General features: G+C 45.1%; 2 protein-coding genes across 3 annotated transcripts; both read left to right on the top strand.

The window, feature by feature from the left end:
• Positions 1-1,342: 1,342 nt before the first annotated feature.
• Positions 1,343-10,197, top strand: pld7 (phospholipase D family, member 7). 2 transcript variants are annotated; one of them, XM_049029852.1, is made up of 13 exons: positions 1,343-1,487; positions 1,627-1,704; positions 2,392-2,529; positions 2,896-3,960; positions 4,419-4,594; positions 5,097-5,274; positions 5,544-5,658; positions 5,919-6,046; positions 6,306-6,509; positions 6,871-7,010; positions 7,537-7,702; positions 8,330-8,429; positions 9,485-10,197. In XM_049029852.1, exons 2-13 carry the CDS (start codon positions 1,627-1,629, stop codon positions 9,682-9,684), a joined length of 2,688 nt encoding a protein of 895 aa, XP_048885809.1. In that variant the 5' UTR covers positions 1,343-1,487; the 3' UTR covers positions 9,685-10,197. The 2 variants fall into 2 exon arrangements, with proteins under 2 accessions (XP_048885809.1, XP_048885810.1); XM_049029853.1 differs by lacking the exons at positions 1,343-1,487; positions 1,627-1,704 and adding an exon at positions 1,790-1,902.
• A 2,372-nt stretch (positions 10,198-12,569) lies between these two features.
• Positions 12,570-18,473, top strand: LOC125751215 (uncharacterized). The gene is made up of 2 exons (XM_049029865.1): positions 12,570-12,852; positions 18,326-18,473. The coding sequence occupies exons 1-2, from the start codon at positions 12,583-12,585 to the stop codon at positions 18,446-18,448; spliced, it is 393 nt and encodes a 130-aa protein (XP_048885822.1). The 5' UTR covers positions 12,570-12,582; the 3' UTR covers positions 18,449-18,473.
• The last annotated feature ends 6,883 nt before the right edge of the window (positions 18,474-25,356 follow it).

The following is a 25,356-nucleotide window of genomic DNA, read 5'->3' as shown; positions in this document are numbered from 1 at the left end:
TTGTTACTCTTTTATCATACACAGCTGCTCGGAGTGACCAAGGTTACGTTTCACTACATGTTGTATGTGTACAACTGTGTACGTGACGAATAAACCTCTTGAACCCTGAATCTTGAAAGACATTAATACAAAAGTCAGTTAATAGAATAAAAAATTGAAAACCAATGGAAATGTGTGAAAAATCAATAAACAAGTAGATATGTAAATAATGGTAAGACAGTCAAATGCAGGGTGCAGACATTACAAAACACAGCACACTGTCCAAATCATTAAATGTTACTGAGAAACCGTGAGACTCGTAATGCTGACAAGTTAAAAACCACAGTGGGTCATATTGACCTTAATAAGAAACCTAAATTGGAATCTAATTCTGGTCCCGGAAACTCTATGCTGGCCGTTCCTCTTCGCGATTGAGCTTCTCCACAACCGCTTATCCGCAGCGCAAAAGGCGAAGATTTATGAGAGACTAATTAGTGTAGCTGCGTGACTTCAGTCACACAGGGAACACACGTAACACAAGAAGAACACACGTGCACGCGCACGCACGCACGAACGAACACATACAAACACCAGATACGGGAACCTGGAGGTGTATGCCTGTACTTCACATACAACAGTGCTATCCACTGAGCCACAGTACTAATTTGAATTTTATTTGATTTTATTTTTTGATTTGATTTGTCAAACTATAAAGTAATTTATAATATATTCATTATATCCATCCATTTTCCAAACCTGGGTCGCGGGGGGTCCGGAGCCTATCCCGGAAGCAATGGACACGAGGCAGGGAACAACCCAGGATCGGGGGCCAGCCCATCGCAGGGCACACTCACATATCCACTCCTACGGGCAATTTAGCAACTCCAATTAGCCTCAGCATGTTTTTGGACTGTGGGGGGAAACCGGAGTACCCGGAGAAAACCCCACGACGACGACATGGGGAGAACATGCAAACTCCACACACATGTGACCCAGGAATTGAATTTGCTACACATTTATGATCAAATAAAAATTATACAGTTTAATTTGAGAGGAGTAAATATGAAATAGTTTTTTTATTAATTAGCACAAATGTAGGCTTACTCTGAAATTGTTTTATATGAAACTGTCTCTTTTAGGATTTTTATAGATGTGACATTTGTGTCAGTGTTCCCTAATGGCACCGTAAAGCCAAATTAATGAAGAAGCAGGTTGGAACAAAAGTCGGCGTGACCCATTTGGGTCCCCCGAATCAGAACTGGGGGATTGGTACCTGGTGAAACAATTGCTCCATTTTCATTCCTGTATTATACAGTAGACGTATGCCTGTACTTCACATACAAGCGGCTGAAAATGCGTGACGTAATGCATAGTCCCCTCCCCTCCCCCCGGCGAAACCGCCAATTGTCGCTCGGAAGACCGAAAGGCGCCAGGTTCAATTGTCCATATATTTTTTTTGCTTTATTTCTTTGGATAATTTGCATTTCAAACACCAACAACATAAAACGGTAAGGTACGGGGGGTCTGCCACGTGCAATGAATTCGCATATTGCGACCTTAAAACTTCTCGTTTCCTTAAAGTTGTTTCCCGCACGTTTTCGATTTATATATAGCGCCTTTTCAAAGAGCTATGGGTCTCTCCTGCAGATGGGTCGCAGACGGTCGGTGCAGCCGGAGACGCCGCGCAGGTCGGCCCGCCTGATGAGCGCCCCAGCCGCTGCAGAGGTGCGTACAGTGATCGCAGGGTCTCCGCGAAGCGTGAGCACTTTTTTCCGCCCTGCTTTTTTCCATTGGGTTTTCGCGGCCACGTAGCAGAGAGAGAGGCGGTAGGTTAGCGGCGGTAGGGCAGTGCTTACTCACTAGCAGGCTGCGCAGGCTTCCGTTCATTGTTGCGTTTATTCTTGCTCTCCGCCTAAATCAATGGTGAGTTTTTTTACTACTTTCAAATAAACCATAATGCACTTGAGGTGAAATGCAAAAAACGCGGATGCATCAAAGCTTGCTGTATTATTTTAAGTTTCAAGTATGTCCTCGTGAGAATAAGGTACGGTCATTTTGTACATAAGGAGTCGGATAATAGGCTTTTAAGGAGCTTACTACCCCTCTTTAGCTTAGCTACCTAAGTTACCTAAGCAGGGAAAACGGTGATGACATAGAAATAGCTGAGACAGTGTCTTTTATATAATATTTGAAAAACCTCTTGTTCAGGAAGTGGCACAGGAAGAGAGCGTTAGTAATCTGTTTTTGGCTGGCTGAAACTAAGTTTATTTAGCTAAAACACACCGGACACGTTTTTGATCATTGCAATAGCCAGCGAAGTATTTTGCGCAGCGTGCGATTCTCGCCATCGCGTCCCGAAGCGGGCATCCATCCTGCGGTACCCAGCCGAGCATGTCCGTGTCTTTATTTCAGGAGAAGTCAGAGAGGGTGGGAGGAGAGAAGCTCCGACCTGGGATTAGAGCTGCGGACCCCGGAGCCTATGAACCCATCCCAGAGACAGCCGACGAGACCGGTGCTGGGGTGCCAATGGACTCTCGCCTGGGCACAATAGTAAGGTCTTCCGGGTCTTTTCTTAGCTCATTATAGCATGATAACCGGGGCGTTTCCACTCAATGATTTGTATCTACATGCTGCATCTCCCTGCTGAAAAAGACCGCATACATCAGCATGATTTCCATGCCGGTCTATTCTGGTTAGTGCTGGTGGACCAGCATAGGTATGCTGGTCTACCAGTAATATTTCATTAATTATTCTGCTCCACCAGCACCAAAACACAACATGCCAGTATAACCAGTATGCATTATACTGGTCATGCCGTGTTGTGTTATTTTTTGGCAGGGCTACCTAGGTATGGCTGCTTCCCGGTCTGCATATTAATACAGTTTGTCTTTTTTTCTTATCTCTGTTTAATTTCAGAGTTCTGACTGTAGTGTAGTTCTGAACAGGCTGAAGTTGGAAGATGACCAGAGCGACGGGGAGAAGGAGAGAAAAGAGGACGGAGAAAAGGAGGAACTTCGGAGATCTTCCACCTCTGCGAAGTCTTCCACCTCAAGAATCCCCACCTTCCATAGCTCAACGTCACGGCGTCGTACCACTGGCCAGCCAGCTGACACCTCTATCCAGGTTATAGCCAGGGGAGATGTCTCCAGCCTGCCGGTCCATCCCCGGGGGAAAGGAAGCAGTGGGGGTGAGTCCACTAAAGGAAAAGGAGCAGGCAGCAAAGACGCAGCTCTTGCCTTCCCCTTGACGCGTCATCCCATTGGTGACCCAGTGATCTCCAGTCCTAGTAGCCTGAAACTAGGTGAATTACTGCTTCATTCTGGTCATGAAGAACCGTTTAGTGGTCCCCTTGAAGCACCCCTCCTTAGCCACAAAGCAAGCGTCTCCACTGGTCGCAAGTCTCCAACCCCCGCCAGCAGCAGCAGCCACTTCCAGCAGCCTGGGCTGCCTGTCCTCACCCCCCGGCCGGCCATAAGGGCAGAATCGACCTTCAGTGATCCAGAACTGCCAACTGTCCAGCATCAGGAGCGCTCAGGTCAGATGGAAGCCGAGGTCGGGAGTTTGCCCTCTGCCCAAAATGAAGTGGAAGAACTGGAAGAGTCCCAGGTTCAAGCAGAGATCGTGTCTGACTCTGGTGAAGAACTGCGAGAGGAGGAGCAATCCGTGGATGAAGATGGAGGTCAGAGTGAAATCAGGTGCAGGCCTAATTTTACGCCGAGTCTCTCAGAAAAAGAAGCCGAATCCTGTGAAGATTCTCAGGTCACGGGGAACCGTGCTGAGAACGTGCTGGCCAAAGGAAAGGGGCTCGGTGCCAGGCTGCAGGGCACTGGGGAAGCTGTGCCGCTTTCCAAATCCAAAGGAGATGTGGGCACTACGGAAGGCGCAAAGGAAAAAAAACAAGCATCGCTGAGGAGCACCGTGGAAGCGTCGACTGCCCGGCCTCCAGGCCCGGGGAGAGCCAAATCCCGGCCATCGTCCAGGGTGAGAAGCATGAACGGCTATTTTAGATGAGCACTCCTTACCTCTGCTTGGCTTTCACGGTTTATACCTACTCCCACCGGCTTGTCACTGTTCTCTCTCTGTTCTGTGATTCATTGTTTTCACCATTGATTGATTGCTTTACTACATTCTTTTTAGAATCTAGTCCTGTGTTTTGTCTTGTCTTGTGTTCTGCTCTTAAATACTGAGCACCTTCAGTTTGCACTTTAAGAACATTCTGGAAAAGGCCATTTCTTTTGCGTTTGTTAATGAGTCCTCAAGTTTTGCCTGTCTACCGGTTTTAAAGCCTGTTAACAAACAAAAGTTGTAGCTGCCAGGCAGACTTTGACCTTATTCGTAATCGGTGCATTTTTGTGAACTTGAAGTAAAATGTGATGTTGTGCATGTTTGTGTAATTGCTGATGTCGCTTTACTGACACCCCTACCTACCACCCCCCCAGAAATGTGGTGCCTGCCTCTGCCTGACCCTACCAGCACTGCTCCTACTGTGTGGATTTTCTCTTCACTTCTGGCACTACGGGACCCCAGCTTCTGTGGCCGAGCTGCTGGTACAGGTGCAACTGGAATGGCTGAATGTGCTGCGGGAGTGGAGACTGCCCTGCAGCACGGACTGCAGGTGAGCAAGACGTAACTGACTGGTGTGTTCACTCCGTTTCGTTGCGGTCAGAATTGTTGTTGGACAGGTGAGAGTCTCAAACATAGAGACGTGCTGCCGGTACAGTCAGTTTGTGTGTCAGAATGTTTGCAGACATGTTTACTGATCCAGAGTCAGATTCGAAGAAAGAGAGAAAAGGGTTAAGAGGGAATGAAAAACTTAGACAGAGAGACCTATCTATCTCTCTCTCCCTTCCCTTCTGGCCATCCTTCCATCCATCCCAGGGGGAAAATCCATTAAGTGATAAATTCTGTTATTAAATTCTGAAATTAAACGTACGACCCTTATACAGGCACTGGGATTAATCACAGTGGTTACAGAAATGAAATGGCGAAACGTTCCCTCGTCAGTCGCAGTGCCCAGCAGCGGAATGTGCCCTTTGCACAGCCTTGTTTCTCAGGCGTCTCACTGGTTCTGTCTCCTTGGTCCTGTCCCCACCCCCCCCCCCCCCCCCCCCTTGTAGCTTCTCCCTGGTGGAGAGTATCCCTGAGGGCATGGAGCTGGGTGCCCCTGTGCTGCCCCCTATCTCTCAGGCCTGGTTGGATCTGCTGAGCGGAGCCAACGAGACAGTCAGCATTGCTGCCTTCTACTTCACCCTCAGGGCCTCCGACATGGGGATGGAGGAGCCCAGTGCTCACCAGGTTAGCCTCCCATCTGCCTTCACGTGCTGGTCGCTCGTGTGTTTGTGTGCAGGGGCTGTTTAGGACAGTGTTTTCCAGCCCAGTCCTCGGGGGGGGGGGGGGGGGGGCGGCCCAGACCAGACGGTCCACGTTTTTCTACCTTCCATTCTCCCTGCCAGCCGGTCCACGTTTTTGCAAAAACATGGAGCAGTTTGAGAAATGCTGGAATAGAAGAAGCTTCTGGGGTTTATTGAGTGATCTTTAGTATACGTGTGCCCACGCACCTCTAGGGGGAGGAGGTCTTTGAGAAGCTCGCACAACTGCAGTCGAGGGGTGTGAAGCTGCAGATTGCTGTCAATAGCCCACAGACCAGTCCTCAGGACACAGAAGACTTTGCCAGAACAGGTACCTGCTGGGCCTCATGCCTGCTGCTCCATTACTGACCAGCATTGGCTTGGGGGCGGGGAGTCTTTGGTCATTTATTATGTCAGTTCATTCAGCTGTTAAAATTATTTTATATTAGTTTGCTTTAAAATGCAGCGTAATCATTGAGTTAATAGACATAAGCCATTACAAATGGACCCTTCATTCTCTGTTTGCCTCTCTCTCTCTCTCTCTCTCTCTCTCTGTATGTATGTATATCTATCTGTGTTTTTGCATTTCAGGTGCAGAAGTGCGTGCTGTGGACCTCCAGTCTGCCACCGGTGGCATCATCCACACCAAGCTGTGGGCTGTGGACGGAAAGCACTTGTACGTGGGCAGTGCCAACATGGACTGGCGTTCCCTCACACAGGTATGGAGGGTAGTGCCTTCAGTTAGCGCCTGTCCTGTTGTTGTCGTGTTTCTGTGTACTTTGAGCATGTTGTGAAAGGCATTGTCTAAATGCCCGAGGGGCTCTGAAAGAGCTGCCGTGTGTGCAGTGCTACCTTTGTGTGTCTTTTTGTTTTTATATATTTGTCTTTTGGACATTCACAGCAGCCCCTCCCCCTCCCGAGCTTGTATGAATTAACCATTTGTTTTGTTGGTCGCACGTCTTTTGCATCCCCCTGCAGGTCAAAGAGCTGGCAGCCATGGTGCAAAACTGCAGCTGTCTCGCGGAGGATGCATCCCGCTTGTTTGGGGTCTACTGGTACATCGGTGCACACGGAGGAGCTCCTTTGCCTCCTTACTGGCCCTCCCAGTACTCGGCCCTCACGAGCGCACAGCACCCCCTGCTGGTCAAGCTGAACGGCGTACCCGCCCATGTTTATCTCTCTGTGAGTGCTGTTCACTGGAATTTATCAGCCGGTTACTGGGTAAAACGTATATGCACAGAGCAGTGATTGCCATATCTGAAGGAATTAATTATGGAATTAATTATGACTATGACAGAGTAGATTCCATAAACACACCCAAGGATTATCAGCTTTTTAGAGAGCCCTTGGGGTCCTAATATTGCCCACTGGATTCCCAGATGTTAGTATTTTTGAGAGAATGAGTGAATGTTTGGACTGTTCCTCTGTTTAAGCTCATAATTTATCAGAGTTTGACAAATGTGCTTGTTTTTGGATTTGCTAGTGAGCGGTTTGTTCTCCATTTGCCCCGCTATAAAGTGTCAGCTTGTCTCTCCATCTCCAGAGTGCCCCCCCACCTCTTGCAGCTTACGGGCGCACAGACGACCTCTCTGCCATCCTGTCAGTCATCACCGACGCTCGGGAATTTGTCTACATTTCCGTCATGGACTACCTTCCCTTTACAGAATTCACGCAGCCTGCAAGGTCAGTCTGGCATTTTTTTTTGTATCTGCTCACTGGGCGAACGGCTGCAGCCTGAAGTGCAGTTGGCAGACGTTCCATCTTTTATTTCCACAAGGATGACGGCAGAGATTAATGGCTATTGTGGTATGTGGGAGTGGCAAGAAATTATATATAAACACCAGTAACTGATTTCAACACAACTGTTATTGACACCCTCATCGCCAGAAACGTCTTCATATTCGTGACTTCGTTCAGCCAAGACGAACATATTTTACTAGGAAAGGGACCCATAAACTAGGAATGAGGGATAATTATAGTATGTCAGACTGTTGGATAAATACTGGCATTAAACCTGTAGCGGTTGGTGCTGGGGTTCTGACATATTCTATGTTGCAGCAATATCTAAGTGGCATTTAAAGCCAGGGTTACCTTTTCAGGAAACATTTCCTTTCTGGTTTTGACACCCATTGATGCTGACGATTGTATCTGTGCTTGAGTTCCACACACAAACCCATTGTCACTGTCTCCATGCATGCTGTCCCTGCAGATTCTGGCCGGCCATAGACTTGGCCTTGCGGGACGTGGCCTGCAGCAGGAAGGTGCAGGTCAGGCTGCTGGTCAGCTGCTGGTCCCACTCCCACGGCGATATGTTCGTCTTCCTGGAGTCCCTGGCTGTCCTGCACCAGCATCCGCTGGGCTGCCCCATCCAAGTGGTACAGTGCTAGCTTAGCGGTTGCATGGGGGGAGCACCTTTCCAAAGATGCTTATGACAACTGGCGTATCTTGAGGGTTTTTAGGAAGGTGCAGGAACGTGACTGCAGGGAGAAGTTTTTAGGTACCTTGCTTTTCAAATGGGAGACAATTTAATGGGTGTAGTGTGGCTTCTTCGGTATAATTTTGTCCACTAGTGCCCAAATCTGACACGATACTAATGTATCACTAGAACACTGGAGAAACAATACATTGTGCTTCCCCATTTTCTGAAATGTTTGTAGGCTGCAAATTGCCAGAGTGATTTAACCAGTTGCTTCAGGAACTGCACATAAAGTTAAATTTGACAGTAGAATTGATCTCCCCTTGATGTCAGGACTTTCGGTTTATTTTCCTATATATACGAAGATCGTGTTTCAGATGGCTTTAAACGTCTGACAGCACCAGATTATGGTGCTGTTCCCATGCTCCCCTGAACCTGAAAAATATGTAGTTTACAGTCTTTGCCAAACGAGGCAATATTCTATTTGTAGAGAACGCAAACTGTAACCAGTGAGCTTAGATTTTTATGCACGTTTGTTCAAATGGATTCACCTGCAGCCTGTTGTACTGTTGTTGTTTTTGAGCAGAAAGTGATTGAGGTCCCTTCCACCCCTGAGCAGTCGCTCATCCCCTTCGCCAGAGTGAACCACGCCAAGTACATGGTGACAGACAGAGTCGCTTACATAGGTATGGGAGCTTTTCTTTTTACTGAGTCACTCGCTGCATCCAATACGTCAACAGTATATATAGATTTACTACCTGCCATAGGTTTTTCTGTGCTTGCTGCTGAAATGTGGACATCAGCATTTTTATGGATTTCGTAGTTCAGTTAAAAGGGTTTCCCTTTGAAACACGATGAGATGGTCTGTTTCGTAGTCAGAGTATGGAATAGTCTTCCTGATAACGTAGTGCAAGCTGAATCCTTGGGTTCCTTTAAATCAGAGCTAGATAAGATTTTAACGACTCTGAGCTATTAGTTTAGTTCTCCCCAAGCGAGTTTGATGGGCCGAATGGCCTCCTCTCGTTTGTATAGTTCTTATGTTCTTATGTTTCACTGCTTGATCAATACGCCAGATAGACTTTGTCTCCTTGGTGCGGATTGTTTTGGAGTTTCCCTAAATTCCCATAGAATGTTCCCGGTAGTTGCGTTTGAAGTCTGTCTTTTTGTGTTACTTTTGCAATAAGTAGGTAAACGTAGAAGATAATCCAGGATATTTTCATCAAATCTAATGAAAACCAGAGATTGTCACCTGGAGACTGTATCACAAAGTGAGATTTGTTGGTTAGCTAGATAATCCCACTTTAAATGGACTTTTATCCTCATTCACTTACTTTTAACCCCCTGGCTTCACCTAGAAAAAGGATTTAAAAGGATTTTTGTCCTACGGTCCAAAAACATGCAGTGAGGCTAATTGAGATCTCTGAATCGCCTATGGTGAAGTGTGTGCGTGCGTGTATGTGTGTGTGTGTGTGCCCTTTGATGGACTGGGATCCTGCCCACCCCTGTCTTGTGCCGCCTGGAACAAACTCCAAGCTCCTTCACAATCCTGACCAGGATAAGTGGTTGGAAAATGGATGGAAAGAGGTGCTCAGATGCTCTTCTTTTTAATGGAAAGAAGCAGCACGTTCTTCACAGTGCTTGTGATCATTTACTTTGGATGACGTGTCCTTGCACTGGAGGTTTTGCCGTAATGGCCTTGACTTATTTGTGTTTCGTTCAGCTTCTTCCTCTCTCTCCTCAGGAACGTCCAACTGGTCAGAGAATTACTTCTCGCGTACCGCTGGTGTGGGCTTGGTGGTGAATCAGACTGGTTTCCAGGCGGGTCCCAGTCAGCAGACTGTGCCAGGCCAGCTTAAGGAGGTTTTTATGAGAGATTGGACATACCGCTCTTCTCATCCTCTCTCACATGAGCATGCGAAACGCTGCGGGAAACGCACATAACTGTAGACGTCTTTGCTCTCTCACAGCTCATGCTGGCAGAACTGTGGCACCTAACTGTATATGTTGATAATTCAGAGAGTGTCTCTGATTTTTATATATAATGCCAAAAAAAATGTTTTATTTCTTTGCTGGTTTTTATAGAAGCAACTTTTGTCTTTATCCATTTATACTGCTGTATATATTTTTCTAGAGTGGATCTGGTTTAAATACCTTGCTCAGGTGTGTCCAACAGGGATTAAAATTGGACTTAAATGAATTGTGTCCATAAGCACCAGACTTCCTGTTGCCCAATGTATAGTTTGCATAGTTGCTGTCGAATAAAATTGCATTTTTCTTTTGCAGTGCTTGTATGGCACATTATATTTTATTTAATTTTTTTAAGCTTTTTATGTGCGTCAAACAATCACACGTGATGTGCAAGATTAAAGCTACAAGAGCCTTTCTAACATGCGGTCTCTTGTTTCCAGAGCTGTATATAAAATATGTATACATAATAAATGTATATAAAATGTGTATCGTTTATGGAGTGTGTATAGTAGGGATTAGCATTATACTACTGTAATCCTCTACACTCATTTTCTCAGCAGTGCGTTTAGTTATGCCTTACTCTGTGAAATATTACAGAAAGACTGGAAGTTCCATACATTCTACTTGGCTTTATTCGTCTGTTCCTGGCACGTCCAAACTGCAGTGACCTCTGCCTGCCATCCTAATGTAATGAATTTTAAAGGGATGCTAGTCTTTTCCCCAAAGCTGCAACGATTACAGACAACAGCATGTTTCATATCACCTCATCCATCACTCGCCGAAAACATGCACATTTGTAATTTCATCACTGCCCTGATGAAATTACCAAGAGACATTTTAGTTTTGCTACCTGTATGAATTACAGCTTCATTCTGTCTTCTGGGGGGTTCATTTAACAGAGCATCTCAAATGAATTCAGGGACCCTGGTAAAATTGTACAGAGTTACATTTGAGTTTAATAAAAAGACCGCTTGCCAGCAATATCACCATCTTTTTGCCACAGAAATCACATTCAGCAAGGCAGTGCTGCCTTTCTCCTTGGGTTACATCGTAGTGCTAGAAAAATCGCAACTTTTAGCTCTATATCGTCCTGCTGCTCATTTCTTACCCATTTCAGAATTATTAAAATATAAGAACACAAGTTTATGACCTTCTCCTTACTATAGGAGTTAGGCATGGCAGCCCCACAACACATGGAGAGGAACAAACGCACATCCTGCAATAAGCTCTGTGATCAGCTGGGGTTTAAATGGTATAGTGTCAGGTGGAGCCAACTGTTACTCCAACTGGGAAGGAAGGCAGCTTGGATCCAGGCTGTGCATTCTGCCAAATAGAAAAGGCGGAGATTGGAAAATCGACTGGGATCATTTCAGCCGGATTCGAGAGTCAGATACCTGTGAATAACAGGAGGTGGAGTAAAGCGAAGATGGGATTCAGAGGGACCTACCATTTGCAACTGAACAGTGCAGCATTTAAAACAGCTCAAAATAAGGGGCAAAAATACAGGCAATAAGATTAATCAAAAATGGATTTTTCTCCTACTTACTCAAATACTCAGTTCTGTAAAAGTTCACTTCCACTCATGAAAACACATGAAAAACACTGCATTCCATCCATCCATTTTCTGAATCAATTTGTCCAATAGAGGGGTGTGTGTGTCCAGAATCTATCCAGAAAGCTCTGCCTACAATGCAGGGATATTACAGATGCTGCTAAACCTTACCAAATGTTTTATCTCACCTCCATTTAATGTACCCAAACACTGATACCCAACCCCATACCCCTCCTTGCTGTGACCCATCATCTGGCGGTTGGTTCTTTGGTTAAACTGGCCTCCACTACCATTGCTAATTAGAATCATCTCACTTATATAAAAGTTTTGAAGAGCCAATAGGATTCAAAGCCTCTTACACCTCAGGATGAATCGGAAGTCATCGGTCACATGATATTGCATGAACTTAGCAAGCCCCGATTCCCAGCTTGAAGTCACTGGGCCTCACTTTGAGGAGGCGATCTCCCGAATCTGGGTATTAACTGTCTCATCACTAAGTTCAGCACCTTTCACAATATAGCACAGCATGGCCACGGTCAGAAAATGTGAGCCTGTCCTCCTCCTGAGTAAAGTAAAGCTCACTACGCTCTGTGAGCACAGGAACGGCCCGGCAATGTTTGGTAGGTTTCTGCATTGTTTGCAAGTACAGAATATTATCTGCGAGTAAACTAATTAAGGTAAATATGAAAATTCATACAATATATGCTGCAGAATATGAGCTGAATAAAGCATATAAAAAATGCAGAGAATTAAAAAAAATTGAACCACTGACCAAATATGGCACCTACAGTTGAATTCTAGAACACAATGTTACCGTGACAACTCTGATGTCATCATTCTGAAGGTATAAATTCTGCTGTAGGCACCAGTATCAGTTCAAAACAAATCTGATTTCGAACAAGACGCATCTCAAAATGAAGTGGATTTTTCTGAATTGCTTTAGGCCGCCAGCGGAACCAAACGACGCTGGGGAAGCCCTAGAAAGGAAGGACAAAGGAGGAAAGAAAAAGAAATCCTGGCTAAAGAAGCTTTTTGCAAAAAAAGGGAAAGGAAAAAAGGCAATGGTAGTAGAGAGCCAGGCAAAGGTGGTGGAGGAGAGCCAGACAGTGGCGGTGGAGGAGGAGTACAAGGCAGTGTTGGAGGAGTACATGGCAATGGAGGAGGAGGAGTACACGGCAATGGAGGAGGAGGAGTACACGGCAATGGAGGAGGAGGAGGAGGAGTACAAGGCAATGGAGGAGGAGGAGTACAAGGCAATTTTGGAGAAGAGCATGGCAATGGTGGAGAAGAGCAAGGCAATGGAGGAGGAGTGCAAGGCAATGGAGGAGGAGTGCAAGGCAATGGAGGAGGAGTGCAAGGCAATGGAGGAAAAGTGCAAGGCAATGGAGGAAAAGTACAAGGCAATGGAGGAGGAGGAGTACAAGGCAATGGAGGAGGAGGAGTACAAGGCAATACTGGAGGAGGAGTACAAGGCAATGGAGGAGGAGGAGTACAAGGCAATGGTGGAGGAGGAGTACAAGGCAATGGAGGAGGAGGAGTACAAGGCAATGGAGGAGGAGTACAAGGCAATACTGGAGGAGGAGTACAAGGTAATGGTGGAGGAGGAGTACAAGACAATGGTGGAGGAGGAGTACAAGGCAATGGTGGAGGAGACGTACAAGGCAATGGTGGAGGAGGAGTACAAGGCAATGGTGGAGAAGAGCAAGGCATGAGATGAGACTGGACATAGAACACTATCAGTACTACTTATGTAAATACTTGTAAATAAATCATTAAAAACGAAGAAGAGACAGGTGTTTTCAATTGAATGTGAGTAGGTGATGTTAAATGTCAGGAATATTCCAAATGTCCATTACACGTGTTGCCGATAGGGGGTTTGGGTGATAAGGGTTGCCTTTAAACCTTAATAGAATGAAAATGCATTACATGTATTTATGTTGTATTTTTAATTACGTTTTTAAGGAATAACACATATAACGGAATGAATGTAAGATACACGTCCAGCGGGGACCCGTCCGGCCGCAGCCATGTGTTGTTAGGAGTAAGCACAAGCGCCACGGCGTATTTTAAAAGCAAGCACCAAAATGTTTAAGAAAAACTTTAGCTTTATTTTAAAAGAAAAGCAGGCGGATTTTAAACAAGTACAAACATGCCCGAAAGCAGCAGAAGAGCAAATGCCGAGTTTAAACAAGCACAAGCGAAACCAATTAACATACAGCACGTCGTTTTAAAAGAAAGCACTTAAACTCATTACATTTAATCAACATGCTTAAATAATTAGAAGGGAAAACTTTAGCGGTATTTACCGGTGTTAGGTTGAAGAAAGCATTTAAACAGCGAAATGAGCGAGTCCCAGAGCTCGGCCATAATCGGCAGGTCTGTTTGAAAAAAGCGGTCGAAACGATAGACCGAAGTGGTCAGCCCGTTTCAAAATGGCGACACCAGAGGAGCGCCTGTTATTTCAAATAAACGTTATGGTTATAGGGGATTAAGTAACGAAGCACTTTTCTGCTAATGTGAATAATAAATTAAAACGCTCTAAGCATTTCAACAAGAATCAAGGAATAACGCGGCTAATTCTTGATTAAATTAGCGAATGCGCTCTCCTCTCTGGCTCGCTCTCATGTAGCGCATGCGCATAGAGCCACACAGTTCTTTAAAGAGCCGACTCTCTTCCGTTAATTTAAACAAGAATTAACAGGGTTATTCCTTGATTCTTTTTTTATTTTAAGTTAACGCTAAAGTTTCTTTAAAACATTTCGGTGCTCTCTTGTGGCCCAAAGCACAGAATACCCACACTGCTCTGACTACGCCACTGCCTGGTAAGGGCAGGAGGAACACCTAACGTTCCTTCTGTAACGTGGCTAAGTTCGAACCCTCCCCACAAAGGGACAACAAAGAGGCATGTAAAAATAAAAGCCAATCCACTTTATTACAAATATCTGAAATCAATTAGACAAACAAAGAAGGTTGCTGGGGGGGGGGGCGGCTGACTATCCTCCAGATAGTAAGGTCAGATCGGCACGCGCAGCTCTCAGCTCAGGAGGGCCCTGGTGACAAAGAGCAAAACCACACAGCATGCAACACGACAAACACTACACACAACAGTACAGTGTCCGCTCAGTGTGGCACCCCAACAGCAGAGAGCAAAAGCCTGTGCGGATCCGGCCTTGTACAGAAAGATCCCATGTACAAACATAAGAGGGTAGCGGCCGATGTCCACCGCCCAAAATACAATACTACAATTACACTTATAACTTACAAGCCTATCAAATAAACCTAAAACAGTGGCTAGTCTGGTCCTTTGCAGGAATGCTTAATGCCCTCGCAGCACAGCAACACCAAGAGGAAGCGTTCCAATGCTACAGGTACAAAGAAACAATCAACAAAGAAACATAGACCCTTTTAAATCCCACAGTATAACCCAGGTTACCAGACCCTCAGTGTCTGTAGCCCAGCAGCCTGTAGGGGATCACGTCAAATGATAAAATTCCAAACAGTCACCTCCGCGTCCTCCATGAAGAGTTACATGCTGCTAGCAGTCACCCTGGTAAAATTAAAATTAAACATTCAAGTTCTCAAACAAACCCTCTCCTCCTTTCCTTACCCACAGGGAAAAAGAACCCACCCCATGTCCAGTTGTAAAACACAGCAGCAATAAATGTATATTAAATGTGTATCGTATATGGAGTGTATATAGTAGGGATTAGCATTATACTACTGTAATCCTCTACACTCATTTTCTCAGCAGTGCGTTTAGTTATGCCTTACTCTGTGAAATATTACTGAAAGACTGGAAGTTCCATACATTCTACTTGGCTTTATTCGTCTGTTCCTGGCACGTCCAAACTGCAGTGACCTCTGCCTGCCATCCTAATGTAATGAATTTTAAAGGGATGCTAGTCTTTCCCCAAAGCTGCAGCGATTATAGACAACTGCATGTTTCATATCACCTCATCCATCACTCGCCAAAAACATGCACATTTGTAATTTCATCACTGCCCTGATGAAATTACCAAGAGACATTTTAGTTTTGCCACCTGTATGAATTACAGCTTCATTCTGTCTTCTGGGGGGTTCATTTAACGGACCCTGGTAAAATTGTACTTTGACAGAGTTACATTTGAGTTTAATAAAAAGACCGCTTGCCAGCAATATCACCATCTTTTTGCCACAGAAATCACATTCAGCAAGGCAGTGCTGCCTTTCTCCTTGGGTTACATCGTAGTGCTAGAAAAATCGCAACTTTTAGCTCTATATCGTCCTGCTGCTCATTTCTTACCCATTTCAGAATTATTAAAATATAAGAACACAAGTTTATGACCTTCTCCTTACTATAGGAGTTAGGCATGGCAGCCCCACAACACATGGAGAGGAACAAACGCACATCCTGCAATAAGCTCTGTGATCAGCTGGGGTTTAAATGGTATAGTGTCAGGTGGAGCCAACTGTTACTCCAACTGGGAAGGAAGGCAGCTTGGATCCAGGCTGTGCATTCTGCCAAATAGAAAAGGCGGAGATTGGAAAATCGACTGGGATCATTTCAGCCGGATTCGAGAGTCAGATACCTGTGAATAACAGGAGGTGGAGTAAAGCGAAGATGGGATTCAGAGGGACCTACCATTTGCAACTGAACAGTGCAGCATTTAAAACAGCTCAAAATAAGGGGCAAAAATACAGGCAATAAGATTAATCAAAAATGGATTTTTCTCCTACTTACTCAAATACTCAGTTCTGTAAAAGTTCACTTCCACTCATGAAAACACATGAAAAACACTGCATTCCATCCATCCATTTTCTGAATCAATTTGTCCAATAGAGGGGTGTGTGTGTCCAGAATCTATCCAGAAAGCTCTGCCTACAATGCAGGGATATTACAGATGCTGCTAAACCTTACCAAATGTTTTATCTCACCTCCATTTAATGTACCCAAACACTGATACCCAACCCCATACCCCTCCTTGCTGTGACCCATCATCTGGCGGTTGGTTCTTTGGTTAAACTGGCCTCCACTACCATTGCTAATTAGAATCATCTCACTTATATAAAAGTTTTGAAGAGCCAATAGGATTCAAAGCCTCTTACACCTCAGGATGAATCGGAAGTCATCGGTCACATGATATTGCATGAACTTAGCAAGCCCCGATTCCCAGCTTGAAGTCACTGGGCCTCACTTTGAGGAGGCGATCTCCCGAATCTGGGTATTAACTGTCTCATCACTAAGTTCAGCACCTTTCACAATATAGCACAGCATGGCCACGGTCAGAAAATGTGAGCCTGTCCTCCTCCTGAGTAAAGTAAAGCTCACTACGCTCTGTGAGCACAGGAACGGCCCGGCAATGTTTGGTAGGTTTCTGCATTGTTTGCAAGTACAGAATATTATCTGCGAGTAAACTAATTAAGGTAAATATGAAAATTCATACAATATATGCTGCAGAATATGAGCTGAATAAAGCATATAAAAAATGCAGAGAATTAAAAAAAATTGAACCACTGACCAAATATGGCACCTACAGTTGAATTCTAGAACACAATGTTACCGTGACAACTCTGATGTCATCATTCTGAAGGTATAAATTCTGCTGTAGGCACCAGTATCAGTTCAAAACAAATCTGATTTCGAACAAGACGCATCTCAAAATGAAGTGGATTTTTCTGAATTGCTTTAGGCCGCCAGCGGAACCAAACGACGCTGGGGAAGCCCTAGAAAGGAAGGACAAAGGAGGAAAGAAAAAGAAATCCTGGCTAAAGAAGCTTTTTGCAAAAAAAGGGAAAGGAAAAAAGGCAATGGTAGTAGAGAGCCAGGCAAAGGTGGTGGAGGAGAGCCAGACAGTGGCGGTGGAGGAGGAGTACAAGGCAGTGTTGGAGGAGTACAAGGCAGTGTTGGAGGAGTACATGGCAATGGAGGAGGAGGAGTACACGGCAATGGAGGAGGAGGAGTACACGGCAATGGAGGAGGAGGAGGAGGAGTACAAGGCAATGGAGGAGGAGGAGTACAAGGCAATTTTGGAGAAGAGCATGGCAATGGTGGAGAAGAGCAAGGCAATGGAGGAGGAGTGCAAGGCAATGGAGGAGGAGTGCAAGGCAATGGAGGAGGAGTGCAAGGCAATGGAGGAAAAGTACAAGGCAATGGAGGAGGAGGAGTACAAGGCAATGGAGGAGGAGTACAAGGCAATGGAGGAGGAGGAGTACAAGGCAATACTGGAGGAGGAGTACAAGGCAATGGAGGAGGAGGAGTACAAGGCAGTGTTGGAGGAGTACAAGGCAGTGTTGGAGGAGTACATGGCAATGGAGGAGGAGGAGTACACGGCAATGGAGGAGGAGGAGGAGGAGTACAAGGCAATGGAGGAGGAGGAGTACAAGGCAATTTTGGAGAAGAGCATGGCAATGGTGGAGAAGAGCAAGGCAATGGAGGAGGAGTGCAAGGCAATGGAGGAGGAGTGCAAGGCAATGGAGGAGGAGTGCAAGGCAATGGAGGAAAAGTACAAGGCAATGGAGGAGGAGGAGTACAAGGCAATGGAGGAGGAGTACAAGGCAATGGAGGAGGAGGAGTACAAGGCAATACTGGAGGAGGAGTACAAGGCAATGGAGGAGGAGGAGTACAAGGCAGTGTTGGAGGAGTACAAGGCAGTGTTGGAGGAGTACATGGCAATGGAGGAGGAGGAGTACACGGCAATGGAGGAGGAGGAGTACAAGGCAATGGAGGAGGAGGAGTACAAGGCAATTTTGGAGAAGAGCATGGCAATGGTGGAGAAGAGCAAGGCAATGGAGGAGGAGTGCAAGGCAATGGAGGAGGAGTGCAAGGCAATGGAGGAAAAGTGCAAGGCAATGGAGGAAAAGTACAAGGCAATGGAGGAGGAGGAGTACAAGGCAATGGAGGAGGAGGAGTACAAGGCAATGGAGGAGGAGGAGTACAAGGCAATACTGGAGGAGGAGTACAAGGCAATGGAGGAGGAGGAGTACAAGGCAATGGTGGAGGAGGAGTACAAGGCAATGGAGGAGGAGGAGTACAAGGCAATGGAGGAGGAGGAGTACAAGGCAATACTGGAGGAGGAGTACAAGGCAATGGTGGAGGAGGAGTACAAGACAATGGTGGAGGAGGAGTACAAGGCAATGGTGAAGGAGACGTACAAGGCAATGGTGGAGGAGGAGTACAAGGCAATGGTGGAGAAGAGCAAGGCATGAGATGAGACTGGACATAGAACACTATCAGTACTACTTATGTAAATACTTGTAAATAAATCATTAAAAACGAAGAAGAGACAGGTGTTTTCAATTGAATGTGAGTAGGTGATGTTAAATGTCAGGAATATTCCAAATGTCCATTACACGTGTTGCCGATAGGGGGTTTGGGTGATAAGGGTTGCCTTTAAACCTTAATAGAATGAAAATGCATTACATGTATTTATGTTGTATTTTTAATTACGTTTTTAAGGAATAACACATATAACGGAATGAATGTAAGATACACGTCCAGCGGGGACCCGTCCGGCCGCAGCCATGTGTTGTTAGGAGTAAGCACAAGCGCCACGGCGTATTTTAAAAGCAAGCACCAAAATGTTTAAGAAAAACTTTAGCTTTATTTTAAAAGAAAAGCAGGCGGATTTTAAACAAGTACAAACATGCCCGAAAGCAGCAGAAGAGCAAATGCCGAGTTTAAACAAGCACAAGCGAAACCAATTAACATACAGCACGTCGTTTTAAAAGAAAGCACTTAAACTCATTACATTTAATCAACATGCTTAAATAATTAGAAGGGAAAACTTTAGCGGTATTTACCGGTGTTAGGTTGAAGAAAGCATTTAAACAGCGAAATGAGCGAGTCCCAGAGCTCGGCCATAATCGGCAGGTCTGTTTGAAAAAAGCGGTCGAAACGATAGACCGAAGTGGTCAGCCCGTTTCAAAATGGCGACACCAGAGGAGCGCCTGTTATTTCAAATAAACGTTATGGTTATAGGGGATTAAGTAACGAAACACTTTTCTGCTAATGTGAATAATAAATTAAAACGCTCTAAGCATTTCAACAAGAATCAAAGAATAACGCGGTTAATTGTTGATTAAATTAGCGAATGCGCTCTCCACTCTGGCTCGCTCTCATGTAGCGCATGCGCATAGAGCCACACAGTTCTTTAAAGAGCCGACTCTCTTCCGTTAATTTAAACAAGAATTAACAGGGTTATTCCTTGATTCTTTTTTTATTTTAAGTTAACGCTAAAGTTTCTTTAAAACATTTCGGTGCTCTCTTGTGGCCCAAAGCACAGAATACCCACACTGCTCTGACTACGCCACTGCCTGGTAAGGGCAGGAGGAACACCTAACGTTCCTTCTGTAACGTGGCTAAGTTCGAACCCTCCCCACAAAGGGACAACAAAGAGGCATGTAAAAATAAAAGCCAATCCACTTTATTACAAATATCTGAAATCAATTAGACAAACAAAGAAGGTTGCTGGGGGGGGGGGGCGGCTGACTATCCTCCAGATAGTAAGGTCAGATCGGCACGCGCAGCTCTCAGCTCAGGAGGGCCCTGGTGACAAAGAGCAAAACCACACAGCATGCAACACGACAAACACTACACACAACAGTACAGTGTCCGCTCAGTGTGGCACCCCAACAGCAGAGAGCAAAAGCCTGTGCGGATCCGGCCTTGTACAGAAAGATCCCATGTACAAACATAAGAGGGTAGCGGCCGATGTCCACCGCCCAAAATACAATACTACAATTACACTTATAACTTACAAGCCTATCAAATAAACCTAAAACAGTGGCTAGTCTGGTCCTTTGCAGGAATGCTTAATGCCCTCGCAGCACAGCAACACCAAGAGGAAGCGTTCCAATGCTACAGGTACAAAGAAACAATCAACAAAGAAACATAGACCCTTTTAAATCCCACAGTATAACCCAGGTTACCAGACCCTCAGTGTCTGTAGCCCAGCAGCCTGTAGGGGATCACGTCAAATGATAAAATTCCAAACAGTCACCTCCGCGTCCTCCATGAAGAGTTACATGCTGCTAGCAGTCACCCTGGTAAAATTAAAATTAAACATTCAAGTTCTCAAACAAACCCTCTCCTCCTTTCCTTACCCACAGGGAAAAAGAACCCACCCCATGTCCAGTTGTAAAACACAGCAGCAATAAATGTATATTAAATGTGTATCGTATATGGAGTGTATATAGTAGGGATTAGCATTATACTACTGTAATCCTCTACACTCATTTTCTCAGCAGTGCGTTTAGTTATGCCTTACTCTGTGAAATATTACTGAAAGACTGGAAGTTCCATACATTCTACTTGGCTTTATTCGTCTGTTCCTGGCACGTCCAAACTGCAGTGACCTCTGCCTGCCATCCTAATGTAATGAATTTTAAAGGGATGCTAGTCTTTCCCCAAAGCTGCAGCGATTATAGACAACTGCATGTTTCATATCACCTCATCCATCACTCGCCAAAAACATGCACATTTGTAATTTCATCACTGCCCTGATGAAATTACCAAGAGACATTTTAGTTTTGCCACCTGTATGAATTACAGCTTCATTCTGTCTTCTGGGGGGTTCATTTAACGGACCCTGGTAAAATTGTACTTTGACAGAGTTACATTTGAGTTTAATAAAAAGACCGCTTGCCAGCAATATCACCATCTTTTTGCCACAGAAATCACATTCAGCAAGGCAGTGCTGCCTTTCTCCTTGGGTTACATCGTAGTGCTAGAAAAATCGCAACTTTTAGCTCTATATCGTCCTGCTGCTCATTTCTTACCCATTTCAGAATTATTAAAATATAAGAACACAAGTTTATGACCTTCTCCTTACTATAGGAGTTAGGCATGGCAGCCCCACAACACATGGAGAGGAACAAACGCACATCCTGCAATAAGCTCTGTGATCAGCTGGGGTTTAAATGGTATAGTGTCAGGTGGAGCCAACTGTTACTCCAACTGGGAAGGAAGGCAGCTTGGATCCAGGCTGTGCATTCTGCCAAATAGAAAAGGCGGAGATTGGAAAATCGACTGGGATCATTTCAGCCGGATTCGAGAGTCAGATACCTGTGAATAACAGGAGGTGGAGTAAAGCGAAGATGGGATTCAGAGGGACCTACCATTTGCAACTGAACAGTGCAGCATTTAAAACAGCTCAAAATAAGGGGCAAAAATACAGGCAATAAGATTAATCAAAAATGGATTTTTCTCCTACTTACTCAAATACTCAGTTCTGTAAAAGTTCACTTCCACTCATGAAAACACATGAAAAACACTGCATTCCATCCATCCATTTTCTGAATCAATTTGTCCAATAGAGGGGTGTGTGTGTCCAGAATCTATCCAGAAAGCTCTGCCTACAATGCAGGGATATTACAGATGCTGCTAAACCTTACCAAATGTTTTATCTCACCTCCATTTAATGTACCCAAACACTGATACCCAACCCCATACCCCTCCTTGCTGTGACCCATCATCTGGCGGTTGGTTCTTTGGTTAAACTGGCCTCCACTACCATTGCTAATTAGAATCATCTCACTTATATAAAAGTTTTGAAGAGCCAATAGGATTCAAAGCCTCTTACACCTCAGGATGAATCGGAAGTCATCGGTCACATGATATTGCATGAACTTAGCAAGCCCCGATTCCCAGCTTGAAGTCACTGGGCCTCACTTTGAGGAGGCGATCTCCCGAATCTGGGTATTAACTGTCTCATCACTAAGTTCAGCACCTTTCACAATATAGCACAGCATGGCCACGGTCAGAAAATGTGAGCCTGTCCTCCTCCTGAGTAAAGTAAAGCTCACTACGCTCTGTGAGCACAGGAACGGCCCGGCAATGTTTGGTAGGTTTCTGCATTGTTTGCAAGTACAGAATATTATCTGCGAGTAAACTAATTAAGGTAAATATGAAAATTCATACAATATATGCTGCAGAATATGAGCTGAATAAAGCATATAAAAAATGCAGAGAATTAAAAAAAATTGAACCACTGACCAAATATGGCACCTACAGTTGAATTCTAGAACACAATGTTACCGTGACAACTCTGATGTCATCATTCTGAAGGTATAAATTCTGCTGTAGGCACCAGTATCAGTTCAAAACAAATCTGATTTCGAACAAGACGCATCTCAAAATGAAGTGGATTTTTCTGAATTGCTTTAGGCCGCCAGCGGAACCAAACGACGCTGGGGAAGCCCTAGAAAGGAAGGACAAAGGAGGAAAGAAAAAGAAATCCTAGCTAAAGAAGCTTTTTGCAAAAAAAGGGAAAGGAAAAAAGGCAATGGTAGTAGAGAGCCAGGCAAAGGTGGTGGAGGAGAGCCAGACAGTGGCGGTGGAGGAGGAGTACAAGGCAGTGTTGGAGGAGTACAAGGCAGTGTTGGAGGAGTACATGGCAATGGAGGAGGAGGAGTACACGGCAATGGAGGAGGAGGAGTACACGGCAATGGAGGAGGAGGAGTACAAGGCAATGGAGGAGGAGGAGTACAAGGCAATTTTGGAGAAGAGCATGGCAATGGTGGAGAAGAGCAAGGCAATGGAGGAGGAGTGCAAGGCAATGGAGGAGGAGTGCAAGGCAATGGAGGAGGAGTGCAAGGCAATGGAGGAAAAGTGCAAGGCAATGGAGGAAAAGTACAAGGCAATGGAGGAGGAGGAGTACAAGGCAATGGAGGAGGAGGAGTACAAGGCAATGGAGGAGGAGGAGTACAAGGCAATTTTGGAGAAGAGCATGGCAATGGTGGAGAAGAGCAAGGCAATGGAGGAGGAGTGCAAGGCAATGGAGGAGGAGTGCAAGGCAATGGAGGAGGAGTGCAAGGCAATGGAGGAAAAGTACAAGGCAATGGAGGAGGAGGAGTACAAGGCAATGGAGGAGGAGTACAAGGCAATGGAGGAGGAGGAGTACAAGGCAATACTGGAGGAGGAGTACAAGGCAATGGAGGAGGAGGAGTACAAGGCAGTGTTGGAGGAGTACAAGGCAGTGTTGGAGGAGTACATGGCAATGGAGGAGGAGGAGTACACGGCAATGGAGGAGGAGGAGTACAAGGCAATGGAGGAGGAGGAGTACAAGGCAATTTTGGAGAAGAGCATGGCAATGGTGGAGAAGAGCAAGGCAATGGAGGAGGAGTGCAAGGCAATGGAGGAGGAGTGCAAGGCAATGGAGGAAAAGTGCAAGGCAATGGAGGAAAAGTACAAGGCAATGGAGGAGGAGGAGTACAAGGCAATGGAGGAGGAGGAGTACAAGGCAATGGAGGAGGAGGAGTACAAGGCAATACTGGAGGAGGAGTACAAGGCAATGGAGGAGGAGGAGTACAAGGCAATGGTGGAGGAGGAGTACAAGGCAATGGAGGAGGAGGAGTACAAGGCAATGGAGGAGGAGGAGTACAAGGCAATACTGGAGGAGGAGTACAAGGCAATGGTGGAGGAGGAGTACAAGACAATGGTGGAGGAGGAGTACAAGGCAATGGTGAAGGAGACGTACAAGGCAATGGTGGAGGAGGAGTACAAGGCAATGGTGGAGAAGAGCAAGGCATGAGATGAGACTGGACATAGAACACTATCAGTACTACTTATGTAAATACTTGTAAATAAATCATTAAAAACGAAGAAGAGACAGGTGTTTTCAATTGAATGTGAGTAGGTGATGTTAAATGTCAGGAATATTCCAAATGTCCATTACACGTGTTGCCGATAGGGGGTTTGGGTGATAAGGGTTGCCTTTAAACCTTAATAGAATGAAAATGCATTACATGTATTTATGTTGTATTTTTAATTACGTTTTTAAGGAATAACACATATAACGGAATGAATGTAAGATACACGTCCAGCGGGGACCCGTCCGGCCGCAGCCATGTGTTGTTAGGAGTAAGCACAAGCGCCACGGCGTATTTTAAAAGCAAGCACCAAAATGTTTAAGAAAAACTTTAGCTTTATTTTAAAAGAAAAGCAGGCGGATTTTAAACAAGTACAAACATGCCCGAAAGCAGCAGAAGAGCAAATGCCGAGTTTAAACAAGCACAAGCGAAACCAATTAACATACAGCACGTCGTTTTAAAAGAAAGCACTTAAACTCATTACATTTAATCAACATGCTTAAATAATTAGAAGGGAAAACTTTAGCGGTATTTACCGGTGTTAGGTTGAAGAAAGCATTTAAACAGCGAAATGAGCGAGTCCCAGAGCTCGGCCATAATCGGCAGGTCTGTTTGAAAAAAGCGGTCGAAACGATAGACCGAAGTGGTCAGCCCGTTTCAAAATGGCGACACCAGAGGAGCGCCTGTTATTTCAAATAAACGTTATGGTTATAGGGGATTAAGTAACGAAACACTTTTCTGCTAATGTGAATAATAAATTAAAACGCTCTAAGCATTTCAACAAGAATCAAAGAATAACGCGGTTAATTGTTGATTAAATTAGCGAATGCGCTCTCCACTCTGGCTCGCTCTCATGTAGCGCATGCGCATAGAGCCACACAGTTCTTTAAAGAGCCGACTCTCTTCCGTTAATTTAAACAAGAATTAACAGGGTTATTCCTTGATTCTTTTTTTATTTTAAGTTAACGCTAAAGTTTCTTTAAAACATTTCGGTGCTCTCTTGTGGCCCAAAGCACAGAATACCCACACTGCTCTGACTACGCCACTGCCTGGTAAGGGCAGGAGGAACACCTAACGTTCCTTCTGTAACGTGGCTAAGTTCGAACCCTCCCCACAAAGGGACAACAAAGAGGCATGTAAAAATAAAAGCCAATCCACTTTATTACAAATATCTGAAATCAATTAGACAAACAAAGAAGGTTGCTGGGGGGGGGGGGCGGCTGACTATCCTCCAGATAGTAAGGTCAGATCGGCACGCGCAGCTCTCAGCTCAGGAGGGCCCTGGTGACAAAGAGCAAAACCACACAGCATGCAACACGACAAACACTACACACAACAGTACAGTGTCCGCTCAGTGTGGCACCCCAACAGCAGAGAGCAAAAGCCTGTGCGGATCCGGCCTTGTACAGAAAGATCCCATGTACAAACATAAGAGGGTAGCGGCCGATGTCCACCGCCCAAAATACAATACTACAATTACACTTATAACTTACAAGCCTATCAAATAAACCTAAAACAGTGGCTAG

This window comes from Brienomyrus brachyistius, chromosome 10 (genome assembly GCF_023856365.1).
Source record: "Brienomyrus brachyistius isolate T26 chromosome 10, BBRACH_0.4, whole genome shotgun sequence".
NCBI lineage: Eukaryota > Metazoa > Chordata > Actinopteri > Osteoglossiformes > Mormyridae > Brienomyrus > Brienomyrus brachyistius.
Note: the sequence above shows the minus strand (reverse complement) of the source record. Positions and strands in the feature narration are given on the sequence as shown.

Excerpts from the sequence above, each read along its gene's own strand:
- pld7 (XM_049029852.1), top strand. The coding sequence starts at position 1,627 with ATGGGTCGCAGACGGTCGGTGCAGCCGGAGACGCCGCGCAGGTCGGCC. Across the intron at positions 6,047-6,305 it reads ACTGGCGTTCCCTCACACAG|GTCAAAGAGCTGGCAGCCAT; the intron begins GTATGGAGGGTA and ends ATCCCCCTGCAG. Across the intron at positions 7,011-7,536 it reads GAATTCACGCAGCCTGCAAG|ATTCTGGCCGGCCATAGACT; the intron begins GTCAGTCTGGCA and ends CTGTCCCTGCAG.
- LOC125751215 (XM_049029865.1), top strand. The coding sequence starts at position 12,583 with ATGGAGGAGGAGTGCAAGGCAATGGAGGAGGAGTGCAAGGCAATGGAG. Across the intron at positions 12,853-18,325 it reads TACTGGAGGAGGAGTACAAG|GCAATGGTGGAGGAGGAGTA; the intron begins GTAATGGTGGAG and ends GAGGAGTACAAG.